Source organism: Misgurnus anguillicaudatus, chromosome 24 (genome assembly GCF_027580225.2).
Source record: "Misgurnus anguillicaudatus chromosome 24, ASM2758022v2, whole genome shotgun sequence".
Classification (NCBI taxonomy): Eukaryota; Metazoa; Chordata; class Actinopteri; order Cypriniformes; family Cobitidae; genus Misgurnus; species Misgurnus anguillicaudatus.
This window is the reverse complement of record NC_073360.2, coordinates 13,910,868-13,938,108: the sequence shown is the minus strand read 5'-3', so window position 1 is coordinate 13,938,108 and position 27,241 is coordinate 13,910,868. Positions and strand designations below refer to the sequence as shown.

Here is a 27,241-nt window from a genome sequence, read left to right as displayed (position 1 = left end):
ATAAGATAATAAGGTTACAGTAGAGGAAAGCTCAATTTACTAAGCATATAAATTTATTGTAAACGTATATTAAATGTAGAATGAACAAATATGAGCAAACAATGAAATGCAAAAGCTACCAAACACCTCCTCTGTCAAAAATGAGATAATGATATTAACCAAATGATCTAGGCACATATTTTACATTTATCAAATACTTTCACCTCAAATCTGCTTAATCCCAGCCTCAGGCCATTTAGAAATACAGGTTTGTTGCAAAGATTTCTCAAAATTTTCAAAATCGTTATAAAATTGATTAATTTTTTCAAATTATGAATAAGTACTGGTTTTGGCATTTGTTTAAACTTGATAGTCTAATATGTCAAATAATAAACATGTTTTTTTTGTTTAACTGCCCATACTGTAACAGCAAAAATCAAACACACAACTATAGTTGACACACAAACAGAAACGATAATAACTATCAAAATCAGGCTTGAATTTGAGGTTCCTGGGAGTTTTGGAGCAGGCAGGATCTTTGATGCTTGAGCAATGTTGGATATTTCAGATTTTACAGCATCTTTGTCTTCAGTCTGAACAGCAAAGAAAAGTGTGGTACCATTTTGGATTGTCATATGAAATGAAAGCTGTTCAACTAATCCAGCCTCCTGAGGTGAGACTGCAGATGTGTTGACTAAAGAATTATCGCTGAAGTTCAGACGAAGCATTTCAAGGTCTTCACTCCATCTGATCTTGTAGGATTCAGCTGAAAAGAAAACAAATGTAATTCATATGAATATTTCTTAATTTTAGAATATTTAAACCTTTATAAAAACAAATTTAGAGTAAAATCTGCTTTAGCTGTTCCCTGGTCCAAGTCCTCACCAGGAGCCGTCCAGATGAGAAGTACAGTGTCCTCCTTGATTTCCGCTTTAAGATCTGTGATTTTGTTAGGAGGGTAATTTGGTGGGTTTGTAATAGACACCTGAAAACTTTCTCCAGTGGCTGTTCTGCTAAAGTTTCCTACCACCAGTGGTTGTTCATTAACTGGAGGCTTTGGAGGATTCAGTTCCACTTTACCTGAAAAAGTTGATTTACATGCAAGAAACCTGTTTTTTATTTTTCCTCTTTAAAAGTTTAACATATAAATGAAAAGTAAATGAATCATGTCTGATTGTAAATGCATTTGCGCAATGCAATGCACTCATGCCACTAAGTGTCAGTGTAAGCACCAAACATCTGCCATATTGGCCAGTACAACATACACAACGATTACAGATCACACCTTTACTAACAGTTCAAGTTTTATCATATTATCAAAACTACTGCCAATATAAAGCAGAATAACACTGATACTGACATCACCACTTCACCATTCACCACATATCCAGGTATATACAGAGCACCACTCTTTCTGTGGAGAGTTAACCTGGATTGTCCAACTTTATTCCTCACTCGCACTTTCAAGCTGGTTCTACCCTTCACTAACTTTGTGAAATATCTGGAATAGATCCCATCATCTTTGAAAGCATCAGCTCCTGTAAAACATAAACCGTTGATTTATTGAATCTGAAAGTGAAGAGCTCAGATGCAAAAGCCGCTAAACGTCACTTCCGACAAAAATAAGATAATGATATTGATCGAATGCTCTCTGCACATATTATACATTCATCAAATCTGTTTAATCCCGGCCTCAAGTCATTGAGAAATACAGAATCTGTTTAGCAAAGTCCTCTAAATGCACAGCAGAAGAACTGGATGACTGACGGCATGCATACATCAATGTTCAAGAGTTTTTAAAAAGGTTTACCTAATAGGATATTAACAAAATTTTAAAGGTTTTTATTTAGAAAGGACAGTGAAGAGTGTCTGGAAACTTTTTTTGTAGAATTGAAGATTCTTGTATGTACTTAAAGCAACACCAAGTAGTTTTTCAACCTTCATAATATATTTCCAAGACCCTTGTACAGTGACTTACAATAGGTTGAATGAGACGTATGCCATAGCCTGACGGGGTCTGTATGCTTTTACTGGCACTACGGAACTTCGGGGTGCGGGTAGTAACCCGAGCACTAAAAGAACTTCAAAATCAGACTGCTTTTCGGCATACCTCACTTCCACCCCCACCCCCATTTTGTCAAGTTCAGACGTCAGAGCCTAACTAGCATTTGTTTGTTCTGTCACACGGGTGTATGTTGTTATCATGTCCGCCGAAGCAGCAACAAAACCCAAGGAGGCAAAGGTTTTGTCTGAGGAGTCTAGGAAGAGAGTGACAAAATTAAAGGCGATGATATAGATTGGTACAGAGTTTGCTCGCTGACGTGAGCTAAAGGAGGCGGAGGGCAGGCTTGTGCACAATTCAGAATTGAATTGAGAATGACTCCTAAATTCCAATTCAATTCTTGAATTTGAATTGAATTTGAATTTATTTCAAAACGGGATCTAGAATTACAATTCCAATTTGAATTAAAGGAAGCAGAATTGCAATTCAATAGAAATTCAAACAAATTCTTATACATATTATACAGTAAGTGAAGTGTTAAAAATCAAGCTTTCAGTATATGTCAGATATGATTGCATTACATATTCTATAAATATATTCGTTTGTACAGATTACATTAACAAGAAATGTTTTCCCCAGCAATTCATTTTAAAAACTCTAGTCACATAACAAATAATTAAGTTTGATTTTTTTGCAATTGTAATTTTATGGAACACGATGTAACATGACTTCATTTCCCAGAATGATTTAATTTTACCAAGTATTTAAAATGGTTGCCAAACAATTTTCCAAAGTAACTTTCCTAACACTGAATGTATGTGAGATTCTTTCTGTTGTGTGACTGTGGAATTTCTTTGAATTGCCATGAATTTAATTCCACTTCCTGTCATTCCAATTCCAATCCTGTAGGGCGGAGTCAATTCAATTAAAATTCCTATTCATGAATTGAAAGGAGGCCAATTCTGAAATTCTGAATTGTGCACAAGCCTGGCGTTGGGCTGCCTGACCGATGCTGACTTAGCCGTCATGCTGTTAGACTAGTAAGTATTGAAGTAATTTGTTGTCTGCCTGACTCTGTTTTTCGGAAGCTATCTGGTCCTCCATTTCTCTTCATGAATCAAGCAAAACTAGTAGATGAGCAAATTATTATTATTATTATTAGCCTATGTTTAAATCGCGTGTACAAGTTTGGTGGGGCTACATTCTGATCTTTCAGCGTTTGAAAAAAAATATATTGTATATAGTGCATGTGTATATATTGTATATTGTATAATGATGTCATATCATTTAATATATAATATGCTGAAATATATGCAGAGTTTCTGGGTTTCGCACGTGTATCCCCTGGAACCATGACAGATTTTACGACAGTAGTAGAAGACAATACTGTTTCCCAACTGTAGGGGGACCCCGCGAGCTAGACTTTCATTGTATTGCTTTAAGAGGGGTTTGTAGTTAAATTTGTAAAATGCCAATGAAATGACTAAACATTGTCAGATGCACTTAGAGGGTTTTGCATCTAAGCTCTTAATTGTTAAGGGTGAAATTGAGAAAAGGATTATGGGAAATTTACCTGCTCCATTATCCAGGAGTTCAATGATTTCTGAGGTCCCAGTTTCGGACTCCAGTGTGGCCCGAACTTCAGCATTAACTACAGGTCTGTAATTCTGACTAACTTCAGCAAACACAATGGTGGGTTTACTGCCGTCACTGATCTGCTGGTTAACATGAGCTTTGACAATGATAGGAGGAACATTATCATCTGCTGCTTGACTGGTTACAGTTATAGTCAACGACTGAGATCTTCCACTCAGAATACTGTACTTCCAGTCACCAGCCTATCCAATACAAGAAGAAAAAAAGAAATCTTTAGGACTTTGACAGAATCATACTGTAATGATAAATGTGTTTTTGCTTAGTGTGTGGGAAAGATTTCAACATTTTAGTTACTAATTATGAAGACATTTTGGCCTAAATGCTTTTTTATTGCATTATAATAGCACACATATTTACAAGCTGATGGTTTGAACTATAAACTCATTACTGACTCATATATTGTGTAGGTTGTTATACCTCTGCAGTTCCTGGAATTTTTAGCGTGATTGTCTTTGCTGTTGTATCTGAAGTCATATCTGTCTGACTGTAGATAAACCCACTTGGTGACTGTATGTAAGCAGTGGGTAAACTGGTTTCATATATGATTAAAAAGCTGGTTTTGTTACCAACAGTCTGATCCACTGATACAGTTCCATTAAACCAGCCAGCTGTTTTTATTCCAATACTCTCGAGCTGTAATCACAATGCAAATGGAAACATTAATATTACACAAAATATTACAGACAGTTAATAATAATAAAATGAGTAATGTACAATCATTTACAAAACCTGAACTGGTTCTTTTGTGTAGTCTCCATCTGATAATGTTAGTGAAGCAAATGCATCCATTAACAAATTGGAGGTTAAATCATCGGTGGCTAGGATAAATTTCCCTCCTATTTTCAACATGGAACATATAGAAGAAATTAGCATTAGATAATAAACTCACACTTAAATTGCGGTAATATGATTTACTCAAAGAGATTAACAAAATACAGAGGAATTGACTTCAAATTTTGGGTGTGAGAAAAGCTGAATTTACAGTTTTTCTCAATTGCTTTGGCTCATTTCTTGAAACAGATGTAGCGAATTTGCGGGAGGAGGGAAATAACGTTATTTGAAACACTATGAACCTCCGACCGAAACACTACGGGGATTCCCAAGGGAATCTTAGATTTTAGCTCAAAAGGGAATATGTATAATTAACTGTAATTAATTATACAAGTTTATCAGGTTTTACCTGGCGTAGCAGAATTAATAATAACAATTAATTAATATGTTCGTCCACCGAAGACATATATCCATAATCGTATATTAACGTCTAAGAAATGTTAATTTCATGGCCTTTAAAATTAACCTTCTCACTGATATACAGTGCTACTCGCAGCGTGTAGCTGGATCAAAAGGCAGAATTAGTGACTTTACTTTCAGGAGCATTGAACACAGAAACAATTCAATTGTGAAAATGCAAACCGGTTTATTAACTATAAAATGAAGTACACATAACGACTAACTAAACATACACACATACAATAACATAAAACATAGATGAGAAAGAAAAGATTGAAAGAGCTAGAGAGAGAGAGTAAAAGATTGGCAAAGCACTATTGCTTAACATCTGCACAAACCATCGGATAATCTCTAAGGATCGCCTTAATTTTCATAAGGGGTAAAGCTTAAACATGAGCGAGTAAAACGAGTTTATACTTGCTTTGGCTCTTTGTGATGCGGTGCGAAGTTTCTTATGCTCGCGATGCGAGCAAGGAGAGAGAGAGAGAATCCAGGTGTGTTCGTTTAAGATGGAAGTCCGTAAGTTGTTTCGTAGGGCGGATTGGTCCGCGTGGGTTTCCGAACTCTAGCGCAAAGTGCAAGCCAGGAAGACTGTCCCGAAGAGTAGGACAGGGCTCAGAGAAAAGATGATAAATCCAAGGGACTCTGGGTGAGTCTCAGCGAGTTTCCAAACTGCGCTGACGGGTTACCTGGGTAACCGGGCGACTGGGCGCTCATGAGTGAACTAAGCCACTGACTGAGATACTGAGCGAATCGTTCGAATTGAGCGATTGAGCGATGATCAACGAGCAAATGAGCTAAATGAGTTGGGCGATAGGCCGTTTTGACCTTTCACACGCCCAGCCCATTTTGGGTGTATGGCCAATGTGTGCGCGGGGAAACAAGCCTTTGTTCTTTCAGACATCACATTTGCATTATGATAAAAGTTTGTTTCCATAACTCTTCAAATCGATACTAAATGACATTGATGCGGCTTATGGTAATATGATACATAGAAATGATTGGGAAATAAAGAGTAGATTAATTTGATACTAGACAAGACATGGGTTTAAGATCACGTTGAATAATAATTTCATACCTAAGATATGAACCATGCTACAGTGAACAAAATCTAACTAAAGTGTTAACACACAGTTACATCACACATACATGATCATGCAGTAAAGGGATATAACATATATATACATTAAAACAGCTCATTGTGATTTTTAAATGTGGTTTCATCACAGACATATAGTCTGTGCCCCCAGCTGTGTCTCTGGCACTCGTCGAACGAACGGCTCTCAGGTTTCTCTGGTGGGATCCCTTTGAACCTCCTTTGAAGACTGCATTTGTTTTAATTGTCGCCCACTTTACAGCCTTGATAGGTGGTAGATATCTGGGTGATTGTGTTATCAGGACACAGGGTTATCTAAAGTCACAATTTTAGGGCTGTTTACGATCCAGATGCCAAATGGCCTCAATCTGACTCCGAGCCATTTGCTACATATCCCCCCTTCATGGCCACCAGGGTCTTGAGAGACTTTGGTGGGCGATGGTTCAATAGGCGATGGTTATACAGGTCATTTGGTCTGGATGGCAGGTGTATCTTAATTTTCTGCAGCGCTTCGGCATGCCTGCAGAGGGGTGATTTCGATGAGGTTGGGCTCTTGCTCGGCTTGTGTGTCTTGCTTCCCACGGTTCCGCTTGAAGGCTCGAGGGACGGCAGCTGTGCACTTGTTCACTGTTTCCTGCATCCCGCTGACTCTTCGGTACAGGATGAAAGTGAGGCCAAGAGTATGGGCGTATCCTACTCCTGTGGAGAGGCACAGTACCGTATCAGCGGCGGTCCAGGCTCTGAAAACAGGGAGGCTGTGCAGAGCTGGCATGCGAGCAAGTGCCTGGAGGGCAGTGTCGATGGGCGTGACATCAATTAGTTGGGTCCCCCCTTCTGCAATCCTCATCTCCAGTTCAGGGTCTAAAGTGAAGTTGTGGTCCCTGAAGAAAGTTGAAAATTCCAGTTCGGTGTGGTACTCCTCACTGGGAAGGTGATAGAGTGCGAGTTCATCGATGTGAAGAATCGCACCTTTTGGAACTTGGATCCACATCGTCTGGTTTGGTGCACTGATGCGGGTGGCTGTGTCGTGTTGGTCGTAGGTCAAAGTGGCCGTGCTGGCTGGGGTGTTGACCAGCCATCGGTCACCTACGATCTCAGCTTGGGTGTTAGTGACCTCGGCTCGTGGTTTAGCTGAGGCAGGACAACGAGAGTCAATCTTCATGGGCCGCAGCCCACAGATGCCGTCAGTGTTGTCCTGAAGGAAAGGTTTGCTGGGGCAGAGATAATTAATGTCTTTAGTGAGGTTGCACATGTGCAGGTTTGGTGCAAGGTACAGCTGTTCATTGCTGTCATGGTAAGCCACCACAGTGGGGGTGCGTATTCTGATGTGAGTGTTTCCCTGCCAGAAGCCAACATTGACAATGTCTTTGAGTCTGTAGATGTTGTGTGACTCGATGATTGGCAGGTTTATCAGAAAAGCAAGTTCGTCTTGTTCAGGGGCTATGCTTAATGGAATTGCGCTACCTAGGGAGTAGGCCAGATGCGCCTGCAGGGTGTTTGTTGGGCCTGCAGTGGCGGAGGGTAAAATGGTCTGTACCAGGCTTAGGGGTACCACGCAGGGTGGAATGGCTGCTGCGGCGGCTCCGAGTAGGGCTCCCAGGAACCGCTTGTGACGCTTGGTTTGTCGGCCAAGACCTGCCTGTGTGACAGTCATCTTCTGAAGTTGGTACAGCATGTGTTTGATGTCAGCCTCTGCGTGAATCATAGCGTTCTGTGCCCATCGTTCTCCTGCCCGATTGGTTTTTGGTGCTGATGCTGTGTAGTGTGCTCTGTAGACCTCACGGGGGTTGAGTCGGACATAGACTTTTTGGCTATGTGTTCTGCAGTTCGTGATCAGGAGTCCAGGTTGCTCTTTAAGGACGATGCCTAAGACGGGACCCGGCGACACGATTTCAGGTTGCGGCCACCCCCCCTGTAGGCTGATGTACAGAACAGTGATCAACAGCAGCATCCTGGTGACAGAGAGGGAGAGAGAGAAAGAACAATAGGCGAGCACTACAGGTCCTTGTTTGGTCAGGACAGTTCTCTTTCTTTTCATTGGCGGCTGTTCCCTAGGTGGCAGAGTTCTAGTGATGAGGCAGTGTGGAGAAGTTTGGTTCGTCCCCCCTTTACTATCATGCCATAATGTTGAGTGTCTCTTGACTTGGTTCTGGTGGACCCATCTGGAAATTGGTTCCTTCTGACTCCTGCCCATCTTGATCTGGGATGCAATGGGGGAGAGTTTGTCCACAATCTCATGAGGTCCTGTCCAGTGTGGCAGAAATTTCTTTGACAGCAGTCGGTGAGCTGTCTGAATTGGCGGGGCGAAACTGTAAGACCAGATCTTGGTTGTTCGAAAAGCGAAGGTCGTTCCCGGATGAAGTTCATCCAGATACTGGTGAGTGGTGTCATTGGGTGCTGGAAAGCATTCTGCCAACTTTGTGAATTGGCAGATGACCGTGAGAAAGTGTTTGTTGCCCCTCGTTGGCCTGGGTAATGGTCCAACCCCGTCTATCTGGAGGTCTGACACTGGAAAGTTGACACCTCTTTTTTGAAGTGGTGCTCCATGGTTTGGCTTAGCCGGTTGGAACTGGCAGCAAACCAGACATTTCTTGATGTGTTCTGCTACATCGTGCTGCATTCCAGGCCAGTATGCCACCTGTTTCGGTGTTTCATAAGTGGCTTTTGTGCGGTGGTGTGCGGCACATGCTGTGTCATGCGCATACATTAGTATGACCCCCCTATGGTCCTGAGGAACCACAAGCGCAGGTGTAGTGCGGTCATCAGGGACATACCCGAGGATGTTGTGTTGTATGCGCAGCAGGTGCCTGACATCGTTGAGACGTTTGCGGGTTGGAGCAGCAGACAGGTCAGAGTTTGTGATAGGGTAGGTGGAGGGGTCTGAGAGGTGGTTTAACGTAGCTTGGGTAGCGATGTTAAAGGCTTGTAGTTTCTGATGATCTGCATCATCCTGCATGGCATCTGCATCTTTTAAATTTTGTTGAACTTGTGTGTCAAGTCCTGGGTATGGCTCTGAGTCTTTGGCTGGATGCAGAGTGCAGAGCAGTGAACTTTTGAAGTTTAGGTCTGAGACGAAGTTCCCGCGGCTGGCTGGGGGGTCGTCCATGACCTGTGTGACCTGGCAGTTTACCTCAGATGATCTGGCTGATTGAAAGGGTAAAGGTTCTCGCACTTGAGCCCAAATTTTTAACTGTTTAAAGTCCATTAAGGGTTCAAAGCGGTCTAGCAGGTCTTTGCCAATGAGGAGAGGGTATGAGTCCATTGGTGAGATGTACACAGGGTGTATAATGCTCATAGGACCGATCGTCAGGTGGATGGGAATCACCTGTTGCAGTTGAACTTCAGTCTGGCTGTAAGACTGCACATTCAGCATACACCTTTGGGGTTTAAGGGTCAAATTTTGGGCCTTAGCTCTGTTCTGGAGTCTGGTGAAAAGCTGGGATGACATCAGCGTTAGGTCAGCTCCGGTGTCGACGAGGGCTTCTAGTTCAACCTCATTTTCCAAGGTGATGGATAGATATAGCTTTTTAGCTTCTCCTCTTTCGATCAGGTTTCCCAGGAGGCTTGGTACTGGGGCTGTGGTATTAATAGGAAGGCAGTTAAGGCTGGTTTCTTGTGACTCTGTAGGGAAGGAGACATTTAACACAGCACTCTCTGGTACTTGCAGGCTTTGGTTGGTTGGTGTTTGAGATAGTGTTTGTATGCCAAAGCCTTTGGTTTGTGGGATGAATAAGGAGTCGGGTTTGTCTTCGTGGTCCTCCTTGTGGGGCCTCTTTTGGATTAACTCCTTCAATATTCTCAGAATCTCTGCTGTCTCAAACGTGTCTGTGTCACTCTGTTTCGGGGGTAGCTCAGACTTAGCCTTGCTCTGTGTGTATCGAGACTGATCTCTCTGTTGACTGTTACCAGTATTTGATCTGCCAGGTGCAGGACGGTTACCTCTAGGTCGTCGGCCAGGTTCCCACGAGCCGCCACCCTTCTGGTTGTCTGATGAGTTTGGCCGGCTCCATGACCTCTCGGCGCGTCCCATTTGGTGCTTGGGACGAGCCCCTACATGGCCGTACCATTCCTGGCTGGCTGTAAAGTCTCTTGACCCTCTTGGCCCTCTGTTGAAAGGTCTTTCACTGTGGCGTTGTCGTGCGCCCTCCAGTGGTAGTTCAGGGTACAGTTCAGAGACAGGGAGAATGACAGGGTTTTTAACAGTCTTTTCAGAGGCCGCTCTTTGTTTACTATAAGCTTTATGGGCCAAGTCCCGCAGCTGCCTGGTTGTCATCGTGCGAGGGCAGGCCATAACCCCTAAGTGTTGGCTTACTGTGAAGTGAAGATTTCGCAGGAAAAGGGTCCTGAAGTTGAAATCCTCCTCCATTCCTGGCTCATTCCGTGAGCCAAAGTAAGCTCGCCTGAGTCTGTTGTAGTAGGCCTGTGGAGTTTCGTTTCGGCTCTGTTTGAGGTCCATCGCCGTAACAAGTCCTTGTTCCGACTCTGGATCCGAAAACTCTTCTATTAAGGCCTTTTGCAGCTGCTCGTAATCCATCTTGACGTTTTCTGGCTGCCGGTCAAGGAAACTCCTCACCTCACGACTGGAAGTAACCCGTAGCAGATACAGTTTGTCTCTTGTGGTTACATTTGGCAGTGTTTGCAAATAAAAGTCAATGTCCTGCAGGTAAGAGTGGATATCATGGCCACCTGCAGGCTCTGGGGTAAATGTTGGGATATTTCTAGCCAGCTTGTCGAGGTCTTTGGGTGCCACGCCGGGCATGTCTGCAGGTGACCTCGGGAAATTCGTCTGTCCCCACCCCCCTATGGTAGTGAGAGGTTCTGGGATGCTGGCTGATGTCTTTAACAGTGGGCTCCCGCCCCCCTTTTCAACAGAAAAGCTTTGGTGGGGGGGTGCAGGCTCACTGGTTGAATGAAAGGGAAAGGTTGCTTTTTCCCTTACTTGTTCAGCTTGCAGTTTATATGCATAAATGAGTTCTCTTTGGGCGGAGTCAAGGTCGTCCCTTGCCTGGTCTCGTTGCTGAGCCAGAGCTCGACCTTCATCTCGAGACGCTCGCAGGTGATTCTCACAGGCCTTCAGCTTGGCATCACGTTCCTTCAGTTCTGCCTTTGCTCTCACCAGAAGATGTTCAGCCTGCTGGAGCTTTCCAGACAGCTCTTCTCTGGCTGTCTTTTCCTGTTGCTCCCTGTGCTCTGTGTCTGTGCGGAGTTTTGACAAGGCCTCTTGGAGTTGTCCAATCTCGTCCTTTAGCCTCCAGTGATCCTCCTCCGTCGATGGATGTTGAATCTCTAATCCCTGTGTCAGCTGATCTAGACGATTCTGCGCGTCCTCCTGATTCCTCCGTGCCTCTGCTGCTTGGAGCTGTAGAGCTGCTGCATCCTCTTCCAGTTGGGCGATTTTCCTTTCGCCCAGTTTAAGCTGGATGATGAGGTTGTGAGCAATGGCACCTGTGATCTTGGCTATATCCTTGTGACTGTAGCTCCTCGTTGGGTCGTGGGCTATGAACTTGTCCAGGGTGCCGTCGAGTTGCTCTCTTTCCAGGTGTTGCAGTTCATTGGCGAGGTTGGGCAGGAGTTCAGATGTCACAGCGCTGAGCCAGGCCTCTAGCTGGTCCCAGTGGTTGACAGGGCTTGGTAATCTGGACATGTTGACACACTGGTAGAAGAGAAAACACAAAGAGCCAATGCGAGTCCGCACAGTTCAGCGAGCTACGGCAATAAAATATATATACGTCGGCTATGCGCTTATTATCAGGGCCTTTCTCCGGCTGCACAGATAATCAGTGTGGTGAAATATGGGAAAAATTTTTAGTAATTTGTCGCTTTGTTAAAACCTATAGGTCGCCTTGGACATTTGGTTATTCGAGCGTATTACTAATGAATTCTCCTAATGGTTTGTGCAGTTTTGCTCTTTCAGCCCAAAAATAAAATGAATCAAAATAATTAAAATTAATTAATTATAATGATAAAAATAAAATAAAACATAAAGCAAGGTTGCTGGAAATGTAATGAAACAGGAAAGGGAAAACAGAGAAAAAAAAACAAATAAATAATAAAAAAAAATAATAATAGAAAAAATAATAATAATAATAAAATAAAACTGAAAATGGGAATTGAGACAGCCAACAGACGAAGTCCTAAGGCTGGGAAAATGAAGAGGATAGGAGGGTGAAAAAGGGGTTTCCTGTTTCAGCTTAGCAGGTTCTCTACCCTAAATTTGATGACAGGGCCTTACAGGGAGAGGGCACTATGGAGTCATGCGAGTTAGGGGAGTGGCTTAGCTAGATTGGCTGGGTTAGACCCAACCTGATAGGGATCTGGTGCCTCTAGTGGCTATAGAGGGGAGAAAAGTGCATCTCTTTTACACCAACACTTGTTGACTATTTAAAACAACCCAGGGTGGAACACAGAGACAAGGCGCTTCCCTGAGCACGCAGCCAAGAGTGCCGGGCCTTCTGCCCTCCCCACCTCGACCGCTCAACAGTCACACCCTTCACACCGCCGGGCCGCACTCAAAGGTGTCACCCACCAACTGGCACTGCCGCTAGGGCTTTTGTGTGTCAGCTGGCAAGGTTAGCGATTGGAGTGCCCGGTGGCAGAGGTTGCACTGTGTCTTGCTGCCTAAGGTGCTAAGGAGGGAGCTACCGCAGCACCCCGACTGTACACACTCGAGTCAGTTCAGCGGGACCGGTCTCTTGTAGAACTCACCGCTGGCGAAGCCTCTGATTCATCTATCAAGTGTTAGCTTTCAAGAGATGCACAGGGGCTTATCCTATTGCACCAGTTAAAACATAAATGAATTCACTGAGAATGGGACTTATGGGGCTGAATTCTATTCACAGTAAAGAATTGATTCAATTAAAATTTAAAATAAATCAAACTGCATTGAATTTAAATTTAAACTTAATTAAAAATAAAATCTCTACAATAGAAAAGAGAACAGGAGAGTAAGGAGTGAGAGAGACCAGCAAAAAAAAAATGAAATAAAATAAAAATAAAATAAATCAAAATGAAAATAAAAATTAAATAAAGAAATAATAAATTAATAAAGCCATAGCAATATTAATTATTATTTATAATTTAAGACCATAACATTCAATATGTAGGAAATAAAACTACAAAGTAGTAGAATAACCTAGTTATTGAAGTAAGGTCAAAAATCCAAGTTTGATTCCTGTCACACACTCCCAAAAGAGTTTATGAGAGGACCAAACGAGCTTTTCCCACTAGATGGCGATATTTCGCCCAACAAACAAAGAAAGCGGAAGTCAGACGTAGAGTAATGGAGAAGAAGAAGTGTTAGATACTCAAGACTGACATCTAGTGTTAGAACTAGGTAGTACGCTTTAAACTGACAAAGATTCGCTTCTATACAGTAATTACATCGGCGGCCGCTGCGTTGCTAAGACGACGGATGTAATTTGCTCGTGTTCAGCCGGTGCCTCTTTTGGCTTACGTTACCGGGACACGAAATAAACAAGAATCCAACGTGCTTTATCATACGTTGTGACTATAAATACTTGATCAAGTTTTTATCTCCTTTAAAATTGAAAAGTCTTACCCTCGGTGCTTACAATTTTAAAAATCCACGTACGTGAATAAAATGGAAAAATACAATAGACAGCTTCTCTAATTGTAAATCATTTCCTGGAGATTTAACAAAAAGGCCTTATCAGATGGGAGTGCTCACTCGACCACCGCTTCGCTCTAAATAAAGGAATTCTACTCTTTATTAGGCGGAATCAGACGGTAATGCAGCGTATTTTTTTTAATACGGTTACCTTAAAGACTGCAGTTAACTATACATAACAGGGGCGCGAGTCTGTTACGTCCTGAAAATGATACAGGAAAATACATTTTCATTCATACAAAGAAAGAACGAAATCAGTTATAGCTGATAGTTCTTTTTCATTCACACAATGCAAAAACACATTTGATTTGTAACTGGTTTGCTCAGACAATAATGTTTAAATCTGCCCGCGCGTTCTCCACCATTATATGTAGCGAATTTGCGGGAGGAGGGAAATAACGTTATTTGAAACACTATGAACCTCCGACCGAAACACTACGGGGATTCCCAAGGGAATCTTAGATTTTAGTTCAAAAGGGAATATAATTAACTGTAATTAATTATACAAGTTTATCAGGTTTTACCTGGCGTAGCAGAATTAATAATAACAATTAATTAATATGTTCGTCCACCGAAGACATATATCCATAATCGTATATTAACGTCTAAGAAATGTTAATTTCATGGCCTTTAAAATTAACCTTCTCACTGATATACAGTGCTACTCGCAGCGTGTAGCTGGATCAAAAGGCAGAATTAGTGACTTTACTTTCAGGAGCATTGAACACAGAAACAATTCAATTGTGAAAATGCAAACCGGTTTATTAACTATAAAATGAAGTACACATAACGACTAACTAAACATACACACATACAATAACATAAAACATAGATGAGAAAGAAAAGATTGAAAGAGCTAGAGAGAGAGAGTAAAAGATTGGCAAAGCACTATTGCTTAACATCTGCACAAACCATCGGATAATCTCTAAGGATCGCCTTAATTTTCATAAGGGGTAAAGCTTAAACATGAGCGAGTAAAACGAGTTTATACTTGCTTTGGCTCTTTGTGATGCGGTGCGAAGTTTCTTATGCTCGCGATGCGAGCAAGGAGAGAGAGAGAGAATCCAGGTGTGTTCGTTTAAGATGGAAGTCCGTAAGTTGTTTCGTAGGGCGGATTGGTCCGCGTGGTTTTCCGAACTCTAGCGCAAAGGGCAAGCCAGGAAGACTGTCCCGAAGAGTAGGACAGGGCTCAGAGAAAAGATGATAAATCCAAGGGACTCTGGGTGAGTCTCAGCGAGTTTCCAAACTGCGCTGACGGGTTACCTGGGTAACCGGGCGACTGGGCGCTCATGAGTGAACTAAGCCACTGACTGAGATACTGAGCGAATCGTTCGAATTGAGCGATTGAGCGATGATCAACGAGCAAATGAGCTAAATGAGTTGGGCGATAGGCCGTTTTGAGCTTTCACACGCCCAGCCCATTTTGGGTGTACGGCCAATGTGTGCGAGGTTTAACAAGCCTTTTTTCTTTCAGACAACACATTTGCATTATGATAAAAGTTTGTTTCCATAACTCTTCAAATCGATACTAAATGACATTGATGCGGCTTATGGTAATATGATACATAGAAATGATTGGGAAATAAAGAGTAGATTAATTTGATACTAGACAAGACATGGGTTTAAGATCACGTTGAATAATACTTTCATACCTAAGATATGAACCATGCTACAGTGAACAAAATCTAACTAAAGTGTTAACACACAGTTACATCACACATACATGATCATGCAGTAAAGGGATATAACATATATATACATTAAAACAGCTCATTGTGATTTTTAAATGTGGTTTCATCACAGACATATAGTCTGTGCCCCCAGCTGTGTCTCTGGCACTCGTCGAACGAACGGCGCTCAGGTTTCTCTGGTGGGATCCCTTTGAACCTCCTTTGAAGACTGCATTTGTTTTAATTGTCGCCCACTTTACAGCCTTGATAGGTGGTAGATATCTGGGTGATTGTGTTATCAGGACACAGGGTTATCTAAAGTCACAATTTTAGGGCTGTTTACGATCCAGATGCCAAATGGCCTCAATCTGACTCCGAGCCATTTGCTACACAGAAATTACATTTTCAAAACAACATGGACAAACCTCCAAACCACTTGGCAATTGTTCAAAACAGAATTCAATTTCTCATTCATTTCATCAAACTGCAAATGTCTAAGTGTCACAGGTCAGAGCGGACCACCCCATCTGTTTCCACCCTGAGGAGGTCCCAAAACACCTCAATGACCAAACAGACGAGAGGTATAAAATTTAACAAATTTATAAAATATTAAAAACAAGGAAAAGGGAGGTTTAAATATAAAAAAAGAGTTTTCTGGCGCCATCTCCTCGCCTCGCACATGGGCTGGCAGGTCTTCGGGCCTTCGTCTCTCGGACTCATACGGGGGGCATTCAGATAGGTACACGGGGCTTTTAGCTTCAGGCGTACAGGTGAGTACCTTTAACTTTAGGCAGACAGGTGAGTACACGGACCTTTAGCTTTGGGCATACAGGTGGATACACTGGGCTTTAGCTCTGGGGATACAGGTGAGTACACTGGGCTTTTAGGGGCGTTTAAGCACAAGCTGGGATCTGGAAGCACTCAACAGGTAAACACCAGAGGCGATTCTAGGGTCTATGGGGGCCCCAAGCAGAAAATTCCCTGTGTGCAAGAAGTGTGCAAAACTTCTATACAATGTCTTTTGCTTAACCCACTATTCTACAGTGCAACAGTTACTGCGAAAGATACATATATACAAGTGTAATCTTCATCATACCTAACATTATTAACATGTTTGGATGCATAAATAGCATAACATGTTGGGAAATAATGACAGCAGAGAAATATTTTCTAAATTATACAATGATAGCAATGATTCATAACTTATTTTTACAAGAATATTTTACAAGAATATTTTAAGAAACCAGTCATTTTATGAAGCTAAACTAAATAATCTTAGTCATAGTTACTGCTAACTAAGTTAGTGTCCTAGAGTTAAATATTAGTAAACTAAATATTAATTTCATACATCTAAAAATACAGAACAGTATAACACATACATCTGTTGATTTTCTCAGCAACTATGCAATTCTATAGACTTGACAAAAGGTTTTCCTGAGATTTGTTTGATAATGTTTGAGACCTGACAGGGTGAGGATGTAGTTTGTCTTACCTCCCTTAATCTCATTATCTCTCCGTTCTTCTTTCCTTTCCCTGCTTTGCACAAAACATTTCTGATGTACATCTTCAGAAGCCAATAGTGATCGAGTCAAAATAAGATTAGCATTGTTATTTAGAAACTTCCTTTAGTCTCGTCATGTTTTCATAAGCTAACTCACTCGCGTGGTGTCTTTTGATTGCGGTTGTGCGCGAATGAACGCAAAGACGCGCACGGACATGAATACGTGCATGCACGCGTGATTGCGACTGCTTTGTCGCTTTTACAAGCATAAAATTAGGTAACTAAATTGCATATAGATCCGTTTTTGCCGCGATTGTCTTTGTAAAGGATTGCAATAGTTAACTGATAAAATTTAAACTTGAGATTTACACCGGGGCACAAAAGATTTACATTCGGGCACGTGCCTGACTGGAGCTGGACCGGACACATTTAACTACATGTGCGTAAGAGAGATGCTCACTTTAGCGCCTTTTTGTGGTTAAATTGTTTTAAATCACTTGAGTGATAAACTTTTCCTATTTAAATTTGCGTATTAATCTGGGAATCACATGCGAGCCTAACCATGGGTCGTGCGACAGCTCTACTGAACGATACAACGTCACCAATTCGCTACGTTCATTTTCGAAACTAGCAAGTTATCCACCTGGGTTGGATTTTGACTAGGCTAAGCCATGTCAATCAACATTCCATCCAATCGGAATTTTGATAGGCAGTCATGTTGAGTATCTATTTTCATCTACCGGGTGTAGCTGGCCATCCGAGAAACAAACTCGGGGGCCCTCTAGTGGCTCGGGGCTCCAAGCAGTTGCCTGCCTTGCCTGTTGACAAGGTACGCCTCTGGTAAACACAAACTCTCTCTCTTCTGACACCAGGCACAATAATCGAATCAGTCCTAGTTTATACAGCCACAGCGCCACCACCAGACGGGAGGGAGGTAGAACTGGTCCTTCGGTCATGTACGTGTATGGAAACCGTTGTCCAATGCCACCACTCGGCTCTTCATACGCAGGGCTCTTTCCTCAGCCTAGGATATGACCACTGACAAACACTGATGACAGCATAGCACTACACTTCTCCACATGTACTCACTTCAATAAAATCACCCACCACAATCCTTACACTCACAGTGAATTAGGGTCAGTGTCATGGCTTCGGCTAGGGTTCAGAGACCTGGATAAGTGAACGACAGAGGCAGGAGGGCAGCACGTGAAAGCGTAGAAGCCACGATCCTAGGACTCCTCCTTCTTCTCCTCCGTTAACTCCCACGCACAACAGTGACTCAAACAGACTGGGTGGTGAATAAACACTTGATGCTCACTCTTCGTCCCAGTTATCCGAAGCTTTTGTCCAACAAATTGCTTCACTGTCCTCCATCTCCGCTTCCTCTCCTTAGATCCACTTTATATGCCCTTTCAACATATCCAGCTCCTCATCTTCTTGGACCGCCTTTATTTTGATTTGATCTCTAAAAATGAGAGAGGTCTCGTACCACAACCACAATATGTCATTGTATGGAACAATGTGAATTTCCACTGTGGCCCGCTCATCAGGGTCTGGTTCACAACTCATCAAAGGATGATCATAGTGTTCCTACCACCTTACTCTTCTTTCCTCATTCCTAATGAGTAGTTTTTCTCCCCTTGGAGGTGAAGAGTGTATGTGCATCAAGCTCAATATCAGAGGTTCCTGCTCCATGCAATGGACACAGTGTGTTAGGATATTACAGGAGATCAGTGTAGGTGATGGTTGCGACATGCACGCTGTTTCTTCCCTCGTTGCATCGCAAGGGAGAATAAACGCTGTGATGTGGAAGAGAATCTATGGCCAGACAGACAGCAGACATGAGGGTGTGGCCATGAGGGTGAGGAAAGCTACCAGTGAAGAACTGTTAGTTGTGAAACTTCAGCTTTATTTACAGCATTGTAGGCTGCATATAAGTTTCATTGTTTTTTTGTTTGTGTGTTTATATTACAGCATATTATGCTGTATACATTGTATTTTTTACTCTGATGTATGGAAGTTACTTTATGTGTGTGAATGATAATGGTTACAATTTCCTTGGCAGTATGAGTGCAATATGTGATGTCAAACCTTGGAGGCTACTCTTACCCTAAAATCCTAATTCTTTTTTTTTTCAGTTTTATACGCAATTGTGTTTTGTTAGCTAGACAAAAAACAGTACAGTAACCATTGTCAATGAAGGACTGGGCTAAGACTGAAAGGTGGACAGGAGGGATATTTCAATGGTCCTCTGCCATAGTGACAAAACATCTAAACATTTTGACTTGCAGTGCTCACACAATGCCACAGGGACGAAGCATTTTGGGGGCACTGACTGTTTAAATGAGAAAGAAATTTAGTTTTGACAAATGAGTGAACTGTTTTGGGAGAGGTATGAGCTTTTGCAAGTGAGCTCTGGGGCCCTATTTTAACGATCTGAAACGCAAGTGCGAAGCGCAAAGCGCAAGTGACTTTGTGGGCGGATCTTGGGCGCTGTTGCTATTTTCCCGGCGGGAAAAATAACTTTTGTGCCAGGCGCAAATCAATAAGGGGTTGGTCGGAAGTAGGTTCATTATTCATAGGTGTGGTTTGGGCGTAACGTCAAATAAACCAATCAGAACGCTATCCAACATTCCTTTTAAACGCAAGGGCGCAAGTTCCATGGCGGGTTGCTATTATTATGACGGATTTGCCAGGAGCGGTTTACAGCCGAGGAGACCCACGTTCTTGTAAGAGCAGTCAAAGACAGAGAAGTTGTTTTGTATGGGGATGGGAGAAACCCACCCAACTCAGTGTAGGTTAAACAGGCGTGAGAGAAAATAGCCACAATTGTCTCATCAGCTGGCATCCCCATCATTGCGCCAAGCGCTACAATGATGTCAGGAGACGGGGGAATCCCAAGCTTGCCAGCATAAATCGGGCACGCCGTGTAACGGGAGGTGGATCTGCCTCTACACAGGACCTGACGCCAGCAGAGGACATCGCTGCGTCCACCCTCACCGCTGGTAGTTTAGGGAGTTTGAAATCAGACCCAAGAAACGCAAGCAAGGTCCAACCCCAAAGTACACTTACAAATCAAGTTCATATACATTAAAGGAATAGTCTACCCATTTTCAACATTAAAATATGTTACCACCTCAACTAAGAACCGCTGACACATCCCTCTGTCGTCTGTGTGCGTGCACGTGGGCGCTGGAGCGCGCTGCGATGCTTCGGTGGCATTTGGCTTGGCCCCATTCATTCAATGGTGCCATTTGGAGATGGAGTTGGAGGTGACCGGGCACATCGGCGTTTTTCCTGTTTGAGACGAGTAGTTGTGCGAGCAAGTTTGGTGGTACAAAATAAAACGTATCGCTTTCTAAGCGGATTTAAGAGAGGAACTATATTTTATGGCGTAATAGCACTTTTGGGAGTACTTCGACTCGCCTGAAAAGTCCGCTCCCCTTCTCACTCTCATTATGGGAGAGGAAGGGTGTTACTGCGTAATAGTGCTATTACGCCATACAATATAGTTCCTCTTTTAAATCCGCTTAGAAAAACGCTACGTTTTATTTTGTACCACCAAACTTGCTCGTATAACTACTCGTCTTAAATAGGAAAAACGTTGATGTGTTTGGTCACTTCTAACTTTATATCTAAATGGTTGAATGAATGGGGCTAAGCTAAATGCTATCGAAGCGTCGCAGCGCGCTCCAGCGCTTACGTGCACGCACACAGATGATAGAGGGATGTATCAACAATTCTTAGTTAAGGTAATAACATATTTTAATATTGAAAATGAGTAGACTATTCCTTTAAGGTTTCTTATGAAAACATTTAAATTATTATTTACATAAAATAAACGTAATACAGCCAACTTATGAAAATATTTTAATCGTTATTTGCATGAGAATTTTTTAACGCAGCCACACAATAAATAAAAACTATCACCACAATGCTCACCACAATGATTTCCCTTATCTCATGTGTTCATATTTTTTATTGTAAAAATTTATGATTTGCAAAAATAAATGTGGCCTCTGTGTAGATTAGATAATCAAAGTGTGTGCGCGTTGTGCACGCTATTATGGTCAAGCATGTGCCCTAGAATTAGCATAATGAACCACGCGCAACGCGCCACTGACTTTAGACTAGTTTTTTTTTTTTGGTCAGTGGCGCAATTGTTTTTTGATACTGCAAAATAGCATCAGGGATGATTTGGGCCGGAACACGCCTCCTTTTTTGCGCTGAACCGCCCAGGGAGGACAAGTTCATTCCCTAGTTTGCCGACGTGCGTCTGGGGAGGGAAAAACCTGCTGTGTGCCGGTGCAAAATATGAATGATACATGCGTCACTGACAAAGTCAATTGCGCTGGGTGCAAGATAGGGCCCATAGTGTTGTGCTGAACTGTAAGAATCTTTTGCCAAATGATCTTAGAGTTTTGAAAACGTAATTTCTGTTTCAAGAAATGAGCCAAAGCAATTGAGAAAAAACTGTAAGACTTAAATGTCCAAAAATGTCCAACTGTTGATTGCTTTAAATTGTGCGATTGTCACTTACCAGTGCTCTCAGCCATTTGTGTCAGAGCTGGATCAGCATCTTTACCCAAAGCTAACAGGTGTATAATGGCACCACTTTGTACTGCATCTGGAACGCAAGTTTTGAGGTCGTCCGATGCCTCACCATCAGTGAGAAAAATTATTTCATCTCCTAGTGCATCCAAATTGTCCGCTTTAAGTACCTGATGGTTTTAAAAGAGATACAGATTACTGATATTAAACATTTATACTTTACACATCACCAACAACACAAAATGTATATGAATACAACTAATAGGGCACCTCTAAGCCTTTAAAGAGTCCTGTACAGATGTATGTCCCTCCACCTGCTGTGGTTGGCAATGATTTGATCAGCTCCTTTCTTGTGATATCATTGTCAATTAGCGTCAAATTTTTAAGAATGTAAGCTTCACCGCTAAAGGTTACGATTCCAACATAAGCTTGATCTTCAATGATGTACTGCAGGAAATGTGTGGCAGCTTGCTGCTGTCGAAGAATCCTTGAGCCCTTGAAAATTAATTGAAAACAAATGAGTATCAAAATTATTCTGAAGCACTGATATACAATATGTGACCCACCCTTGTCTAGCGATCACAATGCTTCATATAGTAATGAAATATTTAACCCTCAAGTGCTGTTATTTAAAACTGCACTAATCTGCTGTAAGTAAACAAATCTGGACACTTTGTGATTCCCTTTATATTTTACAGATATGTGATAAAACTATCATCTTTAATTTTTAACAAATGTAAAAACTTTTAAGTTATGTATTTATTTGGTGATTTATTGTTATACTATACTATACTATGCAAGACCCAAAGCTGTTCGACCAATCAAATTGTCAGGGCGGGCTTTATATGATGATCAACAGTAACGTGATCAATGGTAACATAATCAACCACGTCACCAAAGAGCGCGTGTGTTGAATCTGTGTACGATGAAATGGCTGCCGCTGTAGAATTCAGATGTATGGATTCTAACATTGAGTCTGTTCTAAAAGATATCGACAGAGCATTGATTTTGAAAGAGGAACAGAGAAACGCGATCAAGGCATTTGTTGATCGGAAAGATGTTTTTACCGTCCTTTCTACGGGATTCTGCAAAAGTTGGTCGCACTTATGGAGGACCAAGTTAAATAAGCAACTGAAATCTGTATCACGGCGATGCAACTCGGCGTGCACAACGAGAAGGATATAATTAGCGGTCGTTGCCAGATTCTTTTCGGAACCCTGGAATCGTGGCTGCTGAATAAGTGGAGGGACATGCTAGGCTCTGATATTTTTCAAGCAAACATAATGGGTATCGTTGTGGATGAAGTTCAACTAATGTACAAATGGTAAGAGATAGTCTTACTGTATGACTTAGTAAATACTTAATGTTGTGATATAAATTAAATGTTGTAAACATAGTAGGTATTGATGTACGTTCGCTTACTCAGACTTAGTATAATCACAATGTTAGTGTCATTGTAGCAAAATAACTAGCAGTTCGGTCAGGCTGCAAAAGACGTAATTTCAACATACGTCACACACTCCGTTGCTCTGATTGGTCATAGGTCTATCCAATTGAGTGCAGAGGCATTTTTCGGTTGAGACACGCCTCATAATCATAGCCCAATGGAGCGGTATCAGACTCAAATTCTGACTAGAATTGAGTATGACAATGTCAGGCTAATACATGTATGAATTATCATGTTAAGCTAGTAACGTAATAGCTGCATCTACTGGTATGTTAAACATCAGCACCCAGCACTGGCTCTGTTTGTACAATTAACCATGCAACAACTACTTGGCATTTTGACTTACGGACACCACTATCCTACAACACAACAACTGCCTCTCGGTTGCGTGCACAAGCAGTTCTGACGTAGCCAACAAATCCATGTATAGCACGAGATACACAGGATTTCAGTTTTAAAAATAGCCAGAAACAAAAAAAATAAAAATGAAACAATAATAAAAAAAGGGTTTAACATATGAAGAGTTTGGTTCCAAAACGCGATAAACGCCATTTTTGAAAAAAATGAGTTACTGCCAAAATCAGCATTATATCAGGTCAGCAGTTAAAAGTAAATTCTTAATTTTACGCAAAATCCAATATCCGCCGTGTTATTCTGTCATCTTTTCTCCCTTTTTTCCCAAAATGCGATAAACGCCACTCCCCCTTTTTTACAGAACGCAATAAATCCCACAGCGCACCATTCACGCAATGTAAACAAACATGGCGGCGCGCTGAGTACATGGAGTCCTAGTTTTCCTCATCTACTTTGTACTTTGTGATCAACAAACAAAACAAAATAATACTTTAATTGCATTGATAAACCTGTGATGGTTTTCTGTGATGGGAAAGAAACGTAAGCCATCAACATGTAATAATTTCCCTGAGAGGCACTCGGGAGACGGGTGCTTGTTCTCCCAACAGCATCAAGCTTCTAACACATTAACCCCAGAGGATCTTATGAAAAACTTTCCATAATTTTACTCAAAGTCAACGAAAATCGAGCAGGACCAAAAACATTTTACAGCTGATCGCTGTGAAAGACGTTAAGCGAAGACGTCAAGTATAACCGCAATGACAGGGTTCTTAATATGACAAAGTAAGTGTTTTGATTAATAACATTAATGTTTATATTTTTAATTAGTGTGTACAACTAGTCAACTAAATGAATATAACATGGCAAAGATGAATGCACATTTATATAGGCTATTGATTCAATAGATTTATAGCATTTTGAATAAAAACTTGTCATGGATTTATTGCATTTTGTGGAAAAAATAATCCGTTTTTATAATAAATCTTTGAAAATCAACTTATGGATTTGAATTTTTTATGTTTTTATAACCTAAAGATGCTGTGTGAAAGTTTGCAACAGAAAATAGTTGTTTTCATCTTGTCACTTTCTTGGTATAGAAAACACGTTTTTACCAAAATTTGTCAAAATGGATTTATTGCGTTTTGGAACCAAACTCTTCATATATTTTTACTATGAATATTGGTATTACCAGTGGTTGTAAAGTATGGTTGCAGTGATTTTACTCGATTTTTATACATCACTTTGAAGGTTTTTTAATAGAGAATCTGAAAATTACAATACCTTTTTATCTTTAATAATAACATTTCTAAATTATCATTATTTTTAATAATCACTATTTTTACAGTTCTGGTTGGTTTGGTTTGATAGAGCAAAAATGAAAATTTTTAATGTGTGTTTCTACATACTTGCATGCTTCCAGAGACATCAAGGATGAGACAAACGACACGATGTTTTCTCTGTACAACATTGAAAGATGGTGCTGGTGCAGGAGATTGCAGTGGTTGCAAAGAATGAAGTGCAGCACTGTCCACAGAATCCTCAAATATTACTGTCCATGTAGCTCTGTTACCACATTTATCATTTTGCATATTTGGGGCTGCGGCATTGTGCTCATCTTCTCTGCAAAATTCAACTACCTAAAAAATATGTTTAAGTTTATGGCTAAATTGCAGATATAAGATTCAAAACTTTCATTGCGCATTTTTTAAATATGTTTCTGCTTTTTAATGCTTTTTCATTTCATGTTATATGTGAATAATGTGACCCTTAACCACAAAACCAGTCATAATTCGCAATATTTGTATAGCCACCAATACATTGTATGGGTCAAAATTATAGTTTTTTTAAATGTAAAAATAATTGGGATATTAAGAAAAGATCTCATTCCATGAAGATATTTTGTACAGTACATTTCCTACAGTAAATATATAAAAAATTTATTTATCATTAGTAATATGTGTTGCTAAGGACTTTATTTGGACAACTTTAAAGGTGATTTTCTCAATATTTAGATTTTTTGCACCCTCAGATTCCAGATTTTCAAATTGTTGTATCTCAACCAAATATTGTCCTATCCCAATAAACAAAACATATCAATTGAAAGCTTACTAATTCAGCTTTTAAATGATGCATAAATCTACATTTAAAAAAATGCTGGTTCAGGGTCTCATATTATAGCAACTTGACTGAAATCTGAGGGTGTATATTTTCATGTTGGTCTGACACTGATGCACTACATTATAAATGTCACTTAACTTCTTGACTAGGATCATCATTGTCATGGTTAGCTAAAATGAGTACTTACAGAATCCATGCTCGGTGAATACATTATGGGGCTTTTTGTTTTTTGATTATGGTCTGGAAAAAACTGACAGTTTTTGTCAGGTAGTGAAGTTTGTGGATCATTGTGGCAAGGCTGAAGATATCCAGCGGAGAAATCATTATGCTGGCCTGTAATGTGTTTGCTACATCTATAAATAAATAAGAAGACCATGTTGATTGTACTTCCTAAATAATAATAATAAAATAATAATAATAATAAAAAGAAGAAGAAGTATACATTTTTTGTTAATGAGTAAATGTTTTTTCACCTTGTAGCTTCGACACGATTGGAGAAATAGAATGGCTTGTCTTCATTGTATTCATCATACACCCCCCATCTCAAATGAGCCCACTCATGCACCAAGACCCTTCCTATAAATGAAACAGCCCAGCAGATGAAACAAAAAACTACACACTGTCAGAAAAAAAGGTACAAAGTTGTTCCTTTTTTCTGTCACTGGGATGGTACCCTAAAAGGTACCTTTTTGTACCTTTATGGGTATAAAACACATTAAAATGTTGTACCTTATGGGGTACAATATTATACACTAAGGACCAATTGTGTACCTTAAGGAACAATTTTGTACCAGTTAAATTTTAGGGGTACAAAATAGATCCTTAAGGAACAGTAATGTACCCCAAAAGGTACAACATTGTATTATGTTTATATACCTGTAAAGGAACAAAACGATACCTAAGGGTATCACCACGACAAAAAAATGTACAGATTTGTACCTTTTTTCTGACAGTGCAGCATATATGTATATTTACTTTTTATAATTTCATGATATTGATAATGAAATACTAATGACCTCTTGAGCCATAAGTCTGAATGTGTCCATCATTTAGGATAAAGTCTGGGGTGAAGTGAATGTATTGACTCTCCTTTCCACAATCTTCATACTGGTTAGTGTATGGATCATCACCATGTACTGGATTTTTTTTATCAATTCTTATTCCAGCCTGTAGATGCAGTTGTGTCAAAAACATGTGAATGAAATCGCTGTTTTGTATTAAAAGACAAGTGTTTTAATGTTCGTTACCTTTTCATATGACTCTGTTCTGGCTTTGGTATATTCTTTACTGTTCCAGTGAGGTGGAACTAATATTGTCACATGTCTGAAATAGACCTTTTTCTCCATTGCTTCAAATAGATACAAAGAACCTTCAGAGAACATTTCCTGTCCAAATAAAAATAAATATGCATTTATATTAAGTAAGCACAGCCTATACAATAATCATGCTTTAAATGCCCTGTGAATAAAATAAAATGCATAAGTAAGAAAATATTTAAACATACATATTGGCATCTAAAAACAACAGATGTTGCTCATTAAAGAGTGAAACACCTATATATTTACCACAATTTTATTAATGAGTGTGTTGTCCTCTGGTACTGCTGAACTGATCGCAACCACAATATCAGTGTATCCATTTCCCTCAAGTTTAATTCCAGTGCAGGTGGATGTCAGGAGCATCCACAAGATAATGAGACTTGAGTCCATTACTGTATAAAGTTATGAACAAGCAACTTCAGCGACTCGTTTTATACCACATGAAAACAAAAACTAACCTACGGCAAGAGTGACATTAACCCACAGATAGGAGGAAGCTGTCCTTTATTGGAGTAGATTTGTTTGAGTCATAGGGGAGCAGCTTGTGTAGTTGCTTGTAATTCCTTACTTAAATCATAGTAAATAAGTTTCCTGACTTGACTTGGTAACCTTTATATTTTATCATTTATACTTTAACTTTGATCAGAACACGGTAGCCACGTTTACATGTATACTTTTTTGCCATTCTGAT

The 27,241-nt window shown here is 40.7% G+C and overlaps 1 protein-coding gene across 1 annotated transcript; it reads right to left on the bottom strand.

Moving 5' to 3' along the window:
- Positions 1-27,001, bottom strand: LOC129437744 (calcium-activated chloride channel regulator 4A-like). Its single transcript, XM_073862702.1, has 14 exons — positions 26,797-27,001; positions 26,479-26,616; positions 26,248-26,398; positions 25,705-25,807; positions 25,419-25,584; positions 24,520-24,750; positions 21,583-21,807; positions 21,302-21,482; positions 4,367-4,473; positions 4,055-4,270; positions 3,555-3,819; positions 1,353-1,517; positions 838-1,059; positions 1-742 (listed from the first exon to the last, which is right to left on the bottom strand). Exons 1-14 carry the CDS (start codon positions 26,938-26,940, stop codon positions 354-356), a joined length of 2,703 nt encoding a protein of 900 aa, XP_073718803.1. The 5' UTR covers positions 26,941-27,001; the 3' UTR covers positions 1-353.
- Positions 27,002-27,241: the final 240 nt, after the last annotated feature.

Excerpts from the sequence above, each read along its gene's own strand:
- LOC129437744 (XM_073862702.1), bottom strand. The coding sequence starts at position 26,940 with ATGGACTCAAGTCTCATTATCTTGTGGATGCTCCTGACATCCACCTGC. Across the intron at positions 25,808-26,247 it reads TCAGACTTATGGCTCAAGAG|GAAGGGTCTTGGTGCATGAG; the intron begins GTCATTAGTATT and ends TTTCATTTATAG. Across the intron at positions 21,483-21,582 it reads GACTCTTTAAAGGCTTAGAG|GTACTTAAAGCGGACAATTT; the intron begins GTGCCCTATTAG and ends TAAAACCATCAG.